This window comes from Saccostrea cucullata, unplaced genomic scaffold (genome assembly GCF_032062105.1).
Source record: "Saccostrea cucullata isolate Sc308-1 unplaced genomic scaffold, CSIRO_AGI_Scuc_v1 ctg246, whole genome shotgun sequence".
NCBI lineage: Eukaryota > Metazoa > Mollusca > Bivalvia > Ostreida > Ostreidae > Saccostrea > Saccostrea cuccullata.
The window spans coordinates 297,377-315,725 of record NW_026934303.1 but is presented as its reverse complement, the minus strand read 5'-3'; the positions used below and the strand labels follow the sequence as shown (position 1 = coordinate 315,725).

At 31.3% G+C, this 18,349-nt stretch overlaps 2 protein-coding genes across 3 annotated transcripts; one reads left to right on the top strand and one right to left on the bottom strand.

Moving 5' to 3' along the window:
• Positions 1–87: 87 nt before the first annotated feature.
• Positions 88–12,529, bottom strand: LOC134240415 (phytanoyl-CoA dioxygenase, peroxisomal-like). The gene is made up of 5 exons (XM_062722507.1): positions 12,186–12,529; positions 11,679–11,895; positions 10,891–10,979; positions 10,424–10,798; positions 88–100 (listed from the first exon to the last, which is right to left on the bottom strand). The coding sequence occupies exons 1-4, from the start codon at positions 12,304–12,306 to the stop codon at positions 10,446–10,448; spliced, it is 780 nt and encodes a 259-aa protein (XP_062578491.1). The 5' UTR covers positions 12,307–12,529; the 3' UTR covers positions 88–100; positions 10,424–10,445.
• Positions 12,530–14,584: 2,055 nt separating this feature from the next.
• Positions 14,585–17,832, top strand: LOC134240414 (cis-aconitate decarboxylase-like). Of its 2 annotated transcripts, none has more exons than XM_062722505.1 (4): positions 14,585–14,700; positions 14,890–14,980; positions 16,118–16,610; positions 16,736–17,832. In XM_062722505.1, the coding sequence occupies exons 1-4, from the start codon at positions 14,668–14,670 to the stop codon at positions 17,655–17,657; spliced, it is 1,539 nt and encodes a 512-aa protein (XP_062578489.1). In that variant the 5' UTR covers positions 14,585–14,667; the 3' UTR covers positions 17,658–17,832. The 2 variants fall into 2 exon arrangements, with proteins under 2 accessions (XP_062578489.1, XP_062578490.1); XM_062722506.1 differs by having other exon boundaries at positions 14,669–14,799.
• The last annotated feature ends 517 nt before the right edge of the window (positions 17,833–18,349 follow it).

Below are 18,349 nucleotides of genomic sequence, written 5' to 3'. Positions count from 1 at the left end.
GAAAAGTTTGCTTCGGTCATCGATTTCCATTCTCTAATGATGGACAATGCATTGTTGACATTCAGTTTCAGCAAGAGAGGCTGTTATTAACGCTTCCAAACTTAAATGACACAACTGTTTTCCGGAGGGAGAAAATTGCTATTAGCAATCAGGAATGCGAAAATTCGTTGATCACGCTATGTCTCGATAGATTTTTAAGTGGATTATTATTTTCGTTTGTTTTATTTTGTTATTAAGCCTGGCATCAAAGAATAAGAAATACTATACAAAAGTATACTATACTGCATGTGCACTCTGTGTCAGTCTTAAAAAAAATATGAATCATTTATGATTCTGCAAATGGCATAAAATACACTATGGATCTAATAACTTGCAAATATTATTCCAATTTGATTACTGAATGGTTGCATCAATTTCTCTGCTTTTAAACACATACATTATATTTCATTTTCTTCGACCTCAAAATCTAGCTAGACCAATACATAAATGGAGTTTACACCTCCTCCATCCTTAGAGTCTAACAAGTATTATCAAATGGGTTTATCAGAACTCAAACTTTAAGATGCTCAATCAGTAGGACATTATAAATATATCAATATATCATTAAGTCGAATGCTGAATGACGTTTTTCATAGTTATTAATTGGCCAATAATTTAATTCTGGTTGTAACGCTGTATTTGATTGGATAAAAAATTTACTTTATATCGTATAAAATGGGTTGCCTACGTCATAATGACTTTCGTCAAAAACGTATCAATCCGCCTGATGTTATATTCAAATTTTGTACAAATTGAAGTCATTTTGTTAGAACAATCATCTTTTTTTTTTTTTTTTTACATCAAATGTGATGAAAATTAAATTATAAGGAGAGAAAATAGCTACCCATTTTATACGGTATAAACTGGATTAACAGTTTACGCTTTTTTATAAACCGCTTCGCGGTTTATAAAGCGTAAACTGCCCCAAGGTAGCTATTAAATTCATTCCTTAAATAACAATGATTTACACTCTGGATTGTCAACTTTGTTTTCCATTTACCCGATCACATGCTGGGTGTCAGCAGAAGATGCTTACTCCTCTATGGTACCTGATCCCATTTCTGATTTTCTAAAGGGTCCTTGATGCTCTGTTCTCTATTTGTAAATAGTTTCAATGGCATTTTGAGCTTGATTGCTGTTTGTTATCTATAGACTTTATTATTGAAATCGCATTAGATAGTTTAAAAATGGAAAAATTCGAACTATCTATTTTGTTATCAGTAAAGCGAAAGAGATATAAGAAAAAGAAAAATTATGCCATAACTCAAGCTTCTAGAGCTTGTAAGATGATAGTCTTTGTAGTCTCATTACTATTATAACAACTTTATTTTATCATCTTATTGAAATTTTACTTATATTAACAGTGTGTACAGAATTTGTACATCACAAACTTCCTTGCAGTTTATTAATCATGTTGTGAATTTATTAATATTTTTCTAAAACTGTGTAACACATGTAGCTTAAACTTTATAAAATTTTTAACATTCTAGTCAACGGAAGTGAGTTTGATTTATTTTTCTCATTCTAGATTCCAAAACTTCATAAAATCCTAACAGAGATATATTTAATGTTCAACCCAGCTCCTTCATTTACCCTTCATAAAAAATTAAACTACTGTGAAGGAAAGCATCAAGGCCTACTGTGTTAAAACATATCCTAGAAGGGGTGTAAATTAAATTTAATTTTCAAAAACTCCGAAGAATTAAAAAAAAAAGAACTGATAGCACTATTGTTTTTTTCCATGAAAATAATAGCAACAACATATACCTGACTCCCAACTCTTCAAATACAACCAATTATTTTGATTAATTAAAGAGCTGAATTTTTTTTTGTATTAAAAAAATAGTTGTAAACGATGTCAAAAAGCTATTAAATTCATCGTATATTTGTTGTAAAAGGCGTTGAAAAGTAATATCTTTTAACGCTTTTAATTTCTAAAAGTTTTCTTTTCTATTTCAAATTTTTATATTTCTTTATAGTTTTTTTTAAAATCTACATTTGATTAACACCACCTTTTGAATATGTGGTTGCAAAGTACCTCTAAATTTTATTCTTCACAACAGTTAATGTTTTGGTGAGGAGCAAGAATCAGGACTTATATGAACAAATACTGGTCTCTGCAATTAATTGGATGCTGTTAAAAATGGTAAAATGAAAACTGTAATGCGCTAAGCACAGGTGAATCCATTGAGGCAAATGTAAACATTTCTGAGCGTATGTAGCTGATTTTTTGTATACTTTTTCTTTATTTTCTTTTATTTCTTCAATAAAATGATTTACATGTACGTTATATGGTGCACAGGAACATTAATTTCACTTCAAGGATAAAGAGCAGTCATAGTAGGGATATTTACTCTTTCATGGCACATGATTCTACTTCTGACTTGACGTTTTCAGTTGTCTGTGTTTGCTCTGCTCACAGTTTGTATTGTTCCATTAGGTCTTTCTGCATGATTATTGGTTTTCATTTTCACTTTTCATCAGCAGCTGTTTTATGGGGGAAAATAAATAAAAATGCCATATATATGTAAGTTAAAGAAAAGGCTAAATAGGTAATGAGGGTTTTAAAATCTGTATATAGATGTATCCTATATACGTCAAAATTGTCGAGAGAGAGAAAATACTGTATATATTACAACTGAGGTTAAAGCGCCCCTATCATTCCACTGATTTACAAGGATGATATTTTAAGCCCTTTTGCTCTATATATGTGTCCCTATCTTTCTAATGAAGAATAGAAATGAAGATTTATTGACATGTACAAGTTATCTTTCCTTCAATGTCTCAAGTGTGTCAATGGTGACACGGTAACTTTTATGAAGTAAAGCATTTGAAACTGTGATTTTGTACACTTGTTGCCTTTCTCTTAAAGATATAAATTTAGAGAGAAAAAAACCATGTACAACGTAGATATTGAGACCTATTAACGACACAGGGACAGTGCAAATGCTCTCCTTCCAGTTTTTAAAAAATGCAGAATTACATGCATGTATTCGCTTTCCAATCTTGGAAGTTTGAATTTTTGATGCTATAACATTGCTTTTGTTCCATATTTATTGAAAAAAAATTGACTCCAAAGTGTGGTATATTGATCAAAGGAACTGAATAGAAGGAAACAATAGTTGTGGCTTTCAACTCGACATTTATATATATCGACGACGTATTGTCAATTAACAATGATAATTTCTATTCTTATGTCGATACGATATAACCTGGTGAGCTTGAGAGAAAAGACACCACAAAGTCTGACAAATCTGTTTCATATTTGGATATTTTACTTGAAAAAGATGTTAATGATTATCTAACAACCAAGCTCTATGATAAACGTGATATGACTTTAATTTTTCTATCGTCAACTTCCCTTACTTATGCAGCAATATACCTTCATCACCTGTATACGGAGTTTATATATTTCAGTTGATTCGATACGCGCATGATCTATGTATGGACAATTTCTTAAACAAGGTTAATTATTGACAAACAGGTTGATGAAACAAGAATATCAGGACTCTCGTTTAAAGTCATCATTTCGTAAGTTCTATAGTCGATAGAATGACCGATACAATGAAACAATGACTGCTGATATTCTTGTTTCATCACCTTGTTTGTAAATAAAACAAGATTATTTTTTCAAATTTTTATTTTCTTTAGAATTTTTGTGAATATACATTTGATCAACGCTACTTTTTTGAATATAATAAATTAATCGTAATATTATAGTATAGCACATTGTATTTCTAAAATTTTTTCTTCAAAACAGTTAATATATTGGTGAGGAGTAAAGATAGGGACTTTTTTTGTACAATTACCGGTTTTTGCAATTAACTAGATACTGATTAGTAATAAAAAAGTTATTTGAAACCCATCCTCCCCCAAACACACAAAATTAAAAAAAATTGTAAACAACCAAAAACAGGCGAATCCATTGAGTCAAAAGTAATCATATATGAGCATGTGAATTTACAGCTGTATAATTTTTATTAATTTGATTTTGCTGTCAATTTCTGTCAATTTATTATCATTTTTTCATCATTTTTGTTTTTGTACGTAACATGGTGTATTATCCTTTGCAACCTTAACTTTATTCAATGATTTTTTGATGGTGGAAATGTTTTTTTCTAAAATATATTCTAAACGTAAGGTATAGGATATTACAATATTGCTCCTGATTTGACATTAAATTTTGCTGTGTTTCTGAGGTTTCTCATTTTTTTATGCTGTATAGGCCAGAAATTTACTTGACCAACTAAAACTTACAAAGTAACTTTCTTTGTACATATTCTAGAACTGAACATCTTCAATTTCTTCCCATTCATTTAAATGAAACAAAAATTTAATACACACACATTTATATGAGTCAGTAATGAATCTAAATACCTAGAAGTCAATATCCTAAATCAATCTCCCGGATTTACCTTCAAGAATATATGCACTTAAATCTTTTAACGTTTATTACAAACAAGAAAGAAAATCAAATATAGAAAGTGACATGACACTTGGTGTAAAAAGGGGAGTGTCTATGAAAGTTCTTACGATTATGAAAGAATGTAAAATCCACCTAGATAAGCAAACATTTTCAAATTATGTAAACATCTCGTCAAATCCAATTCAAAATCGATCAGATTTCATCAGAGTTTTAAATAAAAGGGGCACACCATTCCAGGTGTTTTTCTAAAAAATAATATAAGTAACCTTACATGAATATGACACTTCCATACTCTAAAGGTTAAATTTCCAAACCGAGAAAATGAAATATTGTTTATATGCTTTTAAAACACTTTATAGAGAACACCATATTTATATATTTTTTAATAAATTGATTCAAGTTAATATTGCGGGGAAAAACAACAAATAAATATGTTCATCAAGCAAACTGCAAAAGATTACACACATAAAAATTGTTATAATAATAATTACTTTAAACGTGTTATATTGAATAATTCAGTGAGGGCTGGGCAACAGGCAAAACATTTGCACACTTTCTTCTTGTATAATAGGTGATGATAAAGATATAGAATAAAAATAATTATACATGATAATAAATAAGCTAATAATGAAAAATAAAGATTCACAATCAAATATTATCGATCAGTATCAATAAAAATATGAAAACCTCCTATCTGTATATAATACAAATTATTTATATTTGTTCAAGCTTTAATATAGATATTAAAAAAAAACCCAACACTTTCAAAAGAGTATTTATTATTACACTGTACTTAATTTAGCCTCTTAGTAGATTTATTAAAATGTCATAATTGTAATTATTGAAGGATGCACATATGAAAATCATCATTTAAAAAAAAAAATATACCATATAACCAAGTAGTGTTATCGAAGATAACAATGTAATAAGGTTGTTTTATTCCAGACCGTTTTAGTGGTCAGATCAAGTACATGTACACTTTCTTTCTGTAACAGTTTCAAAGCTATGGCCAGTGTTAACGATGTTGACATTGCAACATAAATATTCCTGAGTCAATGTGTATTCGATTGCCATTGTCATGAGGACACTTCAGTTTATCCCCTCATTGATTTGTGAAAATGTAACCTACTCATAAAATTTCCTGGTCTGAACTGGGTCCACTTATACTAAATTTAGTTAGTTTTTTTTTAATATTTGGCTCTTTTTAGTCATAGATATTAATTCACATACTTACTTCATTATCATTTCTATTAATTAAAATCGCTTAATTTTCTGTAATCTTAAAGCAGAGTGTTTACGTTATAAGAAATTAAATTATTTGAGTAAAAACTAAATCTTAGCGTCATTTTTTTTTTATCATAAAACGTCTTTACTATGGTAAAAATGAAAAGGGTAAAGATGACGAACGCTGATTGAATAAGAATTTTTTTAAACAATACAAATCAGTGAAAAGTGCATAAACACGAACCATGAGTTAGATCGGATGGCCAGGAGTACTAAACATCCCTTGTTTACATCCACTGTTAGCTCTGTGTATTGAACAACGGGTAGACAGAACATTCCGTGGTCAAAATCAATGAAAAACAAAGGCCTCACAAATGGTATGAAACAAGTACGCCAAAATACCCCAATGATTATATATATATTTTGAACAAATTCATTATAGCGACTATAGAATTTTGGAAATGCTAACTTTAAACGAAGTTGTTGAAATCCCTATGACATCAGTTTTTTCAGTAAGTAATCTGCCTTGGTTTAAAACCCGATCGTTTTCGAAACATGCTCTTGAGTATCGAATAAGTTGGGAAATGTAAACACCATATGCAGATGATAGCGGGGTATTACTTAGTCTACATAAATAAGGGAAGTTGACGATGGAAATGCTGAAATATGACATTTCTTTTATCGTACATACAATTCATTTGTTATTAATTATCATCTATACTCAGAAACACTTCCAAGTATAAAACAGATGTGGCAGAATATATGGTGTCTTTAATTTCATATCCATTGGGATATGTCGAATCTACATATAAATATCACGAAATGTCAAATTGAAGGTTACAGCAAGTGTTTTCTTCTTCTCATGTAGAATTTTTTTTCCTGATTCACAGGAATATAAGAGAAGCTCAGCTAATAAAGGACCACAATTAGTGCCCATTGGAATTCCAGCAATTCGTTTGAAAAGTTGGTCTCTAAAGACTACATAAATGTTTGAATGAGGGAATCCAGCATCCTTTTATTACGAACTCAAGAGTACTTGTAGATAGAATCAGTGATCTTTAACAAGAGGTATATGGAGATAACAAAAAGTATTCAACATCAAAGTTCATAAAACAATACAAAATAGGAGCAGAGCAAACACGGACCTCCGAAACATCAGAGGTGGGATCAGGTGCCATGGAGGAGTGAGCAAACCCTGCTTACCGGTCACACCCGTCGTGTGCTCCTTGTCATGATCAGGAAATAACGGAAAAAATCCGTCGTCAATTCAGTGTATAAATAATGGACTAACAATTAGTATGAAAAACGTCAGTCAGCATTTTACTCAAAAATAAATTGTATTTGCTGACAAGGTAATTGAATCGTTCTTAGAACTTACGAAATTATGACTTTAAACGAGACTGCTGATATTCTTGTTTCATCAACTTGCTTGTCGATAATTTACCTCATTTTAGATAGTTATTTTAATGATGACCAGTCACAAGATTTGAAAATTTCTGACTTCCGTTTTTATCGACAAGGAGTTGCGTTTTTACATTTTTGTAAACTGGAATAATGAAATGAAATAAATTAAAAAAATATCAATGAATAAAAATTGTAGCAATGCTTTCTTTATCACCATTTTCTTCATTTCCTGCTTATTCCGTAAGCAAAACACGGTTATCCATTTAGCTTAACTGTATGACAAAGTTGATTACAATAGTCTAGTATTTGAATCGTCAAATATAAAAAATAAAATACGACTGAAATACTTCAATCTTGTCAGAGTTGGAAAAATCCACTTAAACCGCTATCATTAATTATTTGAATAGGGTATATTTTGTTAAATAATTACATATCACTTGTATTAACTTTAAATGAAATTTATGATAGATTTTACATAATCTTTCGAGAAGGTTTATATATTGTCTAGAAGTTAGATATCGCATTAACCATGTACAGAATTTTTTCTGTACTTTCATAAATGAACCTCAATATTGAAATGTTCTGAATGACTCATATGACCAAGATAAAGCTTGAGCTTTTATGAACTCTTTTGTGATAAATAGTAACCCAAATGCCTGTGTCTATCCTTTTCCCCCACCCTTTCGAAAATTTTGAATATAGTATTTAAAATTTTCAAATTGGCCTTTATATTTCAATATCACTGTAAGTATATACTTTACTTTAAGCACTTTGAATAGTATGGTTTAAAAAAAATTATCAATATTTACTTACTTATAAACCAAATAATAAGGGAAATACTTAAAAATAAACAAGATTAAAAATATAGAATTTTATCTTACACAGTCATTAATGAAATATTTTATTATCAACAAAGACATCTTATTTTTCTTTAAACATATATCAAATTAAATATTTTCTATTCACAATATCTCTGAACTTTAATTAAGAAAGACATTTGGGAAATCTTCAATAAATTCTTAAATAAATCTATAGAAATTTAGAAATACAATCAAATGATTTTTCGATTATTTATTAACAAGAAATACACTATGAAATTATATTCAATATATATAATTCTATAGAAATTTAAAAATACAATAGAATGATTTTACGATTATTTATTACAAGAGATACACTATAAAATCATTTTCAAGCTGAGTTGGACATTAAAAGAAATATTGATGAGGATTTTTTGAAAAATGTAGGAGTTAAGCTTTGTAAATACTAGTATTAAACAAACAATGATTTTCTTTCTGTTTAGATATAATGCTTATCAGATTGATTCCTGATAATTAATCTCCTAAGTTTGGCTTTGCTACCATTATATAGAAAAATATTTGATTTATTATCATCTAGGAAATGATAATAATCACACACTACATGCTTTATGTTATGACTGGATGGTTGATCTGAATGACATGTTGCTTGACTAGATCGCCGATATTACATATAATTGAAAATCGGACTCTGATTGTTTATAATTTATTAGTACCTTGGTTGGGATCAACACTATTTTTGAAAATAAATGATCAAATGGTCTGCAATGACGCATGTAGTAGTCAAGTTAAAAGCACGATGTGAATCTTTGTGAAAAATAATACGGATTAGGAAAACAAATCAATAAATATATGTACTTAACATATCCCCAAAACAACCAATCCATAAAAACAAACTATAAGTTAATACTGAAATATATCAATAATATTAAAAATTAACAACCAAATACTTTATATGCTGTATGCTAGTTATAACACCGGGAGCTTTAATAAAATGACTAACTGGGGTTACCTCTCTCTAAATACAACATGTAAGCACTTATATATAAGTACGTGTAGATGTGTTTTTGCTTCCCGAAAGCTAAATGGAAATTTGACATGAATAACAATGCAATATACATGTATAGATAAAATTTGTCTTGAGTAGATCCTTTGAAAAGTTATCAGGTCATAAGCCTATATTTTAAAATCTAGTTGTAAGAAAGTCAAAACACAGAAATGACATAAAATAAGGATTTTGTACAAATAATAAATAGTATAAAATGACAATTACAACTTCCAACTCTTGAACGAGAGGGTTCAATGATCAATGGGTTATTTGAAAACCGTCAAGTTTGCTATCTTATGTCATATTTTCTAGAAACAACAACAGTGCTAGGGAAAATATCTTGTACTCTAAGATTGGTCTCGGACTGGTTGCCAAATACCGAATGAAAAAAGAACACTGGCGTCTTGAAAATATTTCATTTACAGTTGGTTAATGGTGAAAACAGCTTAGATCAACAAAAAAAAACTCACACTGTTTTACTTTTAAAATATAATCTTTAACAATATCATTATTAATACAGTGTATATCAAATAAATAATATTCATTTTCAGAGTATCTCTGAATTTTAATAATAAAATTACTATTGTTTTTTAATTACTGATATATTACAGTATTAAAAATGCACAACTAAGGATTCCTTATCAAAAGGAAATGTGACTGAAAACATTTGGCACTCAAAAGAATATCCTATGAACAGTAAATAAGTCCAGGAATCTGTAAAATAATATAACTAAAGGATTATAAAATTTTCAAAGGCTGATTTTTTAAAAAGAATGAACTGAGCTTGAATGATTTACTAGTAAATAAAATAAACACGAAAATGTTAATTTACATGTATATATATAAATATATAAAATATATATATATATATATATATATATATATATATATATATATATATATGACTGGCTTTGCAAAAGAAATCACAAAAAAATTTCATAGATCGGGATTTAACTTCTGCCATTTAAAAGGATACAAAAAATTTACTAATTTTCGTATATAATATTATAAAGCTCAACGCAATATATAAAAATGATAACAGTAATAAATAAACACATACATGTACATATCTTGACAACCCTTTACAATTAATATACAACAAATTATTGAAATTGATTTCAAAGCTGTCCGAAACAAACAACCACGTAATATTATGCTTTATGCTCGCTATCATTATGGTGTTACTACTTTCAAACAATGAATATTACTTTAATTAAATGACTTATCAAAATACCCTCCCAACATATAAAATGTGAGCACTTATTATTTACTTGCTACTTTCCTTGTTACTTCCAAAAAAGCTGAACAGGAATTTGACTTGATGGACAATGTAATAATGAGAATCACAACTAGTAAAAAATCAACAAATGCTCTCCATTATCATAATCAAAAATCGCATTTTTATGTACAATTGATTAAAAAGTTATAATTTGTAAATGACAAGTATAGCTTCCAAGATAAAACACCAAAAGAGAGGTTTAAATGTTCAGAGGGTACATTGAAACCAGTCGGGTTTATTGTCTTCAAGATTCTTGTGGTCATTAATTCCGGAAACTAGAACCGTGCTCGGAAAGGTCCGTGGTCTTTGTGGGTCTTGGATTGGTCGGGCGCTGGTAGCCACGTACCTTATGACGAAACCACATCGTCGTCTTGATGACGTATTCGGCTCACTTCCATGAATAAGCAGCCCATCATGGATAGACATTTGTCCTGCTTTGACAGGACATGGCTGAGCTAATTTCACATCAACCAACTGGATAGGAATCGACTGGTTTGAACTCAGCAAATTTCCTCCAACGGTGCAATCCTCATGTTCTACCAGACCATTCTGGTGAGTTCCTAGTTAGAAAGATAACATTATTATCATGTTAGTGTTTCGGTATAGAATATGAAATATAAGTTGACATTCATTGCAAATGAAATGATATTACCTGGGATGACTATCATGCATCCATTTTCAACATCGGCATCGTCCACGGCTAGCCAAGCTGTAACAACTCTACCCTCAATTCCCCAATATCTATAAAGAAGATAAAACACTTTCGTGGTGATGTGTTGATTGATCATCTTAAATAGTTAACTCATATATACTAGATAAAGCAGCTTAAATTGCTAGTGTCGAAAAGGTATATATATATATATATATATATATATATATATATATATATATATATATATATATATATATATATATATATATATATATATATATATATATTTCAATCTAGCTGAAACAATTTGTGTTTCTATTGCTTCAAGGCGTGCTTAATGCTAATGTCACTTTAGTTCACAAGGTTCATTTATCTATATTTGTGATCTGGTGCGGCCAAGCTTTCCGAAGCATCCAGGAATATAACAATATACATCGTCAAACCTTTATATTTTGATTGTTTAATGTCCTTTCGAGACTTTTTCGCTCATATTTTAAAACCGCCATTTGCCGGTAAAGGACAGTAATTCAACCTATACTCGAAATTCAGAGTCTTTTGTCAGTAAGGGACTTTTTTCGTATCACCACTTACTGCGACACAGGAAATCGTTTTATACACCGTCCCATCTGACGGACCGATATTCAGTCCCTCAATGGGATTCGAACCCGCAATCGTTAGGATCAACTCCTTATTCTGCGACTCTAGAACTAATGCTCTAACCATTGGGCCATTCAGGCGACCAGAACTATATACCGTAATTGTATCTATACTTCTATAGTATTACTTACTTCATATCTTGATGCCAGGCCACAAATGCAGAATCTTGGCCGTCAGAACACATCTCTGTGTCGGGATATTTACAGATAAATCTGGAATCCAGCAGGATAATATTTGGTCCTAGGATTTCTCTTATCGGTTTCAGTAGATTTGGGTGTGTGGCGACTTGTAGCACCCACTGGTGCTTAACGTGGATGTTGTGAAATGAATATTGAGATGCCTTCTTTCCTAAAATAGAGCAGTGTCCATATAATAAAAAATATATATATCAGTAAATAAGGTATAATTTTTAAAAATCATTCTTGAAACAAAATTTTATTATTATAAGTGAATATAAAATAACTCTTTGATGACATGCATTGAGAGAATGATCACTACTTGTGTTTTAACATGATTGGTAAATTGTATCATACCCTTTCAAAAGACATGAATAAACTTTTTTGTCACTTCAATTATCTCTAATGTTTTTCTAAAATAAAAAATAACAATGACAAATTTGACAGAAGAAATCGGGTTACCTGCCTCCCTTTCTAACTCATCAAAATTTTCTTGGAGTCGCTGAGTCTCAAATTTATCAAGAACGCCGACACAGGGAATGAAGCCATCCCGATTGTATTGCGAGAGGTAATCAACAGACATAGTGAATTATCTGAAATAGTTAGTATGGTTACGAGACGAATCCTGCACTTTTCCTCATTTAGAGAAACCTCTTTATATACTGTAGATCCCGATATCAAATGTTTTCGTTGTCATAGTCATGGGAATGACTTCAGAATTTTCTATGAATACGAGTGGTTAGTCCATATCATCCAGGAAGAAGATAAATTACTGTTTCTAAATCTAAAGGGAAAACCCAAAGATTTAAAATATCCTGAAGTCTGAATGAAAATTGGTAACTGTTCAAAGTTGAAATAGTTATGTTGATTGCATTTACATAGCGAAACATATTTGTTACCCTTCTACGTCCAAATAAAGGGCCCAAACATTCTATTACTATCCTTAGGTTCGCCAACAAAATACTTACAAAGTTTCTTCTTGCTGTTCTCGTGTGATTCTTCCTTGCTTCACTACATTACAGCCTTGAAATGTTATATACGTTACAACAATGATTTCTTCCGAAGTCTATTGATGCGCCAAATGGTATGTCCTAAGTATTTTCTAAAATGGTAGATAGTAGATCGTTACTATAAATAGTAGAAGCTATTTATAGTAATTAAAACTAGTACCGTCCTTTTTTTCTCTTCAGGACCCATTATTTCCTGCCAATAATCACTATCCAACCATATTTGTTTCCTCCAGGAGTCTAAAGCGTAGTAGCCCATTCTTGGTAAAAAGGTTGAATTCTTTCAACAATGCCATATTAAGCTTACCGTAGTCAATGTACCATCGAATACATCCATATTCTAAGTCACGAGTACAATTGATAAAGTCAAAACTCTAGCTGATGGTTCAACATCTCTTGCAATTAGAAGTTTGCATTCGACCCTTGCTGCCTAATTTGTCTACTTTGTTGGTCGTGCACCACTGTGCGTGATTTTTTTGCAATGCACTATTATTCTAAGCTTGTTCAGTGTATGCTCTAAAGTACACATGAACTTATATGTATTTTAATGCTATTTTCTGTTGTTTTGGGGGTCAGAATCTTGGTCGCATAAATGTTTTAAATATACGTAATGCTTATGTTTGTAGCTGATCTAAATTAGTATTCTTGGTCTGTAGTACCCTTACACTTGGCCTCGGATCGGCTGTAGTTCCAGAAGTTACCTCTTACATTTTTAGTTCTTGATCACTAACATTCATGACATGGGTTAACATTTTGCCATCTCTAGGTTCCACGATACATTTGCCTTATCTTCTAAGTTCTATCTTTTTTCCTTGATTCAAATCTGAATGAGTATACCTTCTGGACCCACAAGATCCCTGTTTTGTTATTCTCAAGCTACTATGGTTTGGAGATAACTTAGATCTCATCACTATCTTATTACACTTCTCGAGACTGATAACTCTGATCAACGAACCAATGTCAACAAATGAATTATTTTTAAATCAACAAACACTTGTTCATGAATATTATTTCAGCCCGATTTTTCAATTTTCTTCTATATTTGTACCTTTACACTTCCGCTTATAATTCATCCAATAGATTCTTACCATTTAAAAATGTACATTCTCAGAATTATATCATAATTTAACTAACTTCAAAAAGGTAATGGAGCTCATTGGGTAAAAGAAGTAGCAAAATGCATTCAAATAGTACTGGGGGTTTCAGGTTATCCCATCCTTAGGTCATCCAAGTCACAAGGTTAAAATTTTTTAAACATTAATTTGGAAAGGGGATTTCCTGGATGGCGGGCTGGGGTTTCCAGTTTGCCTCCATAACAGGGGATCAGTCATTAAGACCGATACAACTCTTCTATAAATAGCTTTAAAAAAGTCTTGTCATGTCTCACATATATCAAATTAGGAAATCAATCTTTTTGAAAGAGGTTTTAAGACAATATTTGAGAAATATCTTTTGAAAAATGTGTAAAACAATTTGACTTTATTCAGGCATTATCTCCCAATAAACCTATCTACTAGAGTGTATTTCAAAGTTACGAATTTTTTTTTTCTGCAACTAATGAAAGAGATAAAGAGCTATTAGTTTATAATGTTATTCAAACCAATCTGCAGATTTAAATTTCTATTTATTTTGTATGACAAGCGAAGGATAGAAATTTTTAAAGTAAAACATTTTGTCGTCATAAGAAGAATTAAGAATTTTGTATGAAAAAGGTTATAACAGTTTCAGATTGGGGGGCGTCTCTAATAAAATTCAATTAAAGTGAGCAGATTTTTTATTGAATGTCCTTTCTCGCAAAAATTTTGATATAAGTATTTACGGAAAGGAATTGATGAGTTATGTTTTGACTTCATTGTAAATAAAAATTTACGATTAAGTGAAGCCAAACGATCACATGCTTGGTAAGTGGTCGGGGGTAAGAGTATGGAAGTGAGCAAATGTCTTCCTTGTTTGCTATAAATATCCTGGAGGTAAGTCGATTTCGGAAATCTGTCACATGTCAGTTTTTATATAAAAACCACCGACAAACTAACTTTCGATTAATCGTGTGAACCACATCCAAGATGACGGTATGTAAAACGGTTTCATTCATACTTATTGCTAAATCTCCAGTATCGTACCTTAATTGAAATGTTGATATTGAATTGATTTTAAAATAGAGCTCAACGCATATTGGAAAATTGGTACGACAACCGTGCTTTGGTTTCAAGGTACTCAGAAGAGCTGTGCATCAAGGAGCCGAAGCACAAAGTAAGATTGTTTCCATCTTGTCTTCTCAAATTCAAATGGATTTCTATACAAAATTTTGATAAAAAAAACTTTAACTACTTTAAGTCAAAATCGATAATTTGTTTAATTAAAAAAAGTTGAAAAAAGCTTCTTTTAAATATTTATTTGCAAAGGGGATCCTTCGTTAAAAATCACAACTAAATGCAGATAAACAAAAATAAACCAGTCATACTCGTATTAATTCTTAAGTTTTGGTCTACATTTCACAATAAGAAGTTAACATTTTTAAATAAAAAATAACTTACAGAGAATTTTGTTTTACTTCGTAGCATCCGTGATTGTGCTGATTTTTGTCTTTTCCTTTATCAAGGAACAGCGCCAAGAAATAGCACTTGATACTAAAGTACATAATTTCTGTCACATGAAAATAAAGAATCTGATATACACGGACACAATTTAAATATACACGGAAATTATGCATATACAGTGTATAATCATATTGTCTTTCAATCTAATTATCGTCTGTCAAACATACCATGTAAATCTCCTCCTTACACTGGCGAGGTAAAGTTTGACTTTTGTCCATGTAACATCCTTTTCCTATCATGATGTATTGTCTCCCAAATTTCTGGAGGTACTAATTATATGTCAATATATATTAGTTTTCTTAAAGCATGCTTAGTGGTTTCTTTGTAATCATTTCTCAATTTTAAAAGTTTATTTGCCATATATTTAGGTGTTACTTCTGTCATGTACTCTGACTGTGAAAGTTTTACTTGTTTACCCATTCCACACTTTATATGTCCCTTTAAACTTCTTGATTTTTCTTAATACTGATACCCCGCAAATATGTCGTAAAACTGTCTTGTGTCTAAGGCACGAAATTAAGTCTCTTGTACAAGATAGACTGAATCTATATAGTTTTTTTTATTTCAAAAATAATTTAGCAGCTCCATTAATATTCCTTCGAATTTTTTTTTTTTAAAAAGACCCATGGCAAAATTAAGACAAATGTCAGTTTACACCTGGAAATAGTCGACTGTCGTTAGTATTATGTTCTTGTTTGGAGCTGACAATAAATGTAAGGTAAGCAAACGTAACTTAATTGTGAATTCACCCTTTTAACTTTTTTAATTAAAGTTATTTTATTTCTGACAGTACAAGTTCAAAGTGCTCCAGAAACTTCTCTGTCATCTTGGACAGCCCAACATGTCTCTAATTTTTCAACAAAATATCTTTCTGACCGTGTTAAATCTCGAAGTAAAAGAATGATACTGGACATTCTTGGGGTCGGCCTGATCGGATCCACGACTGTGTTCTCCGCAGATCTGCAGCATTTTGTAGAAGTTACAGACAGGATCAGCACAAGTGAACCAGCGCTGATATGGGGCACAAACAACAGAAGAGCTTCACCAGCGATGGCAGCCTACATCAACGGATCGAACTGTCATTCGATGGATTTCGACGATACTTGGCACCCCGCTACCCACCCAAGTAGTCCTATTTTGCCGACCTTGCTTGCCTTGGCCGACTTTCTTCCTGAAAAATACAAACCGTCATTGGAAGATATTTTAGTTGCTTTCAACTGCGGGGTTCAAATCCAAGGCGTTTTACTAAGATGTTCTTCACAATCCAAAAATATTCCAAATAGGTAAATATATTAAGTTCTTTTCTTTTTGTTTTGATATCAAATTTTTCCGTTCACTAGCAGAACCGTATCCCGATAAAGCACCATTCACTAATGAAGGTTTTATTTAGTCTTCGTAATTATTTCAGGCTACATCCACCAGCCATTGTTGGCGTTATGGGAAGCGCTGCTGCCTCAGCCAATCTTCTTGGATTGGGTCCAAAGAAATGTCTCCATTCTCTTGCAATCGCCGCTTCATTCGCTGGAGCACCTATGGCAAATGCTGGAACGCTTACTAAACCACTCCACGCTGGAAAATCAGCCCGGAGTGGGTTGGAGGCCGCCCTTCTAGCCGATAAGGACTTTGAGGGAAACAAAAATATTCTTGACATGGAATCGGGATTTGGAGCTTTCTTCCCAGACTACGACCCAGTTTCCCTTTTACAAGAAGTGCAGATGTCTGAGAAGCTTATTCTTCACGATCAAGATATAGCCATCAAAAGTTACCCTTGTCATCTCGGGATGCATTGGGCGATTGATGCCTCACTTCAAGTCCGAAAGCAAATAACAGAATATTATGGAGAATTAGATGCAGGTTTTGTTAAATCTGTGGAAATCTTTGCTCCCAAATCAAAATACATTAACAGACCTGTTCCCATAACAGAACACGAAGCGAGACATTCATTTCAATTCACTGCCTGCTCGGCTCTAATTGATGGCCATGTTTCCTCCGCCACATTCAAATTTCAAAATATCGAACAGGAAAGAAAAAATCTGTATACTTTACTGCGGAAAACGACCATTATTAATCCAAGTGACAATATGCCGTGCTTTGACACCATGTATGTAGACGTTTTGGTTACACTAAAAAATGGCGAGAAATTTAGTGCCCGGTGCAGCGAACCTTATGGACACTGGAGAAATCCCATGAAAGACGTTGACGTGAACAAAAAGTTTATGGAAAATTCTAGTCTGCTTCCTATGTCTCAACAGGAAAAAATTATAAAACTTGTTAGTCAAATGTCGGCAAAGAAGAAGTCCAACGAACTCTCCCATTTACTGAGCTTGTAAAAACGGTTTCTCTTGCAGAAACAAATTATAATTTGGTTGTGAAAACTTTTACTGAAAAATTTAAGATGGTTTCACATATGTAATAGAAAGATTATTACTACTTTTTCAGCAATCACTATTAATTCTTTGAATTTTGATTTGTATGATATTTAAAGCAATAAATTAAACAAAACTATTTTACTTTTGTTATTTATAAGGTATGCATGTCCTATGGAAGTAACCTTTCTGTTCATACTATTTTGGAATAGTAAATTTTTTTTATGAATTAAGACATGAACGAACGCAGATATTCATAATTCTTGGAGTGGTGTCTTTCTTCATGTAAGGAATGGAGGTATTGCAAGCGTTGTAAAACGAATTATTTACAGATATCTTTCATTATCATAATCTTTTACGTTACATATTATCATATCATTATCATAATCTTTTACATTAATCCATTACACCGAATTGAGAAACTTTGATTTTATTTACAAGATGATATAAAAAAGATGTTAGATATCCCTATGGCAAGCCCTTTTTCTATTTATTCGTGAAATAAAAATTTTCTTTCAATAAAAGAAATATTTCTCCAGCATAGAGAGATATCTCTTTAGCTTATAGAGATATCTCTTTGACCAATAGAGATATCTTTATAACTTAGAGAGATATCTCTTTTACATAGAGAGATATCTTTATAAGCTGGAGAGATA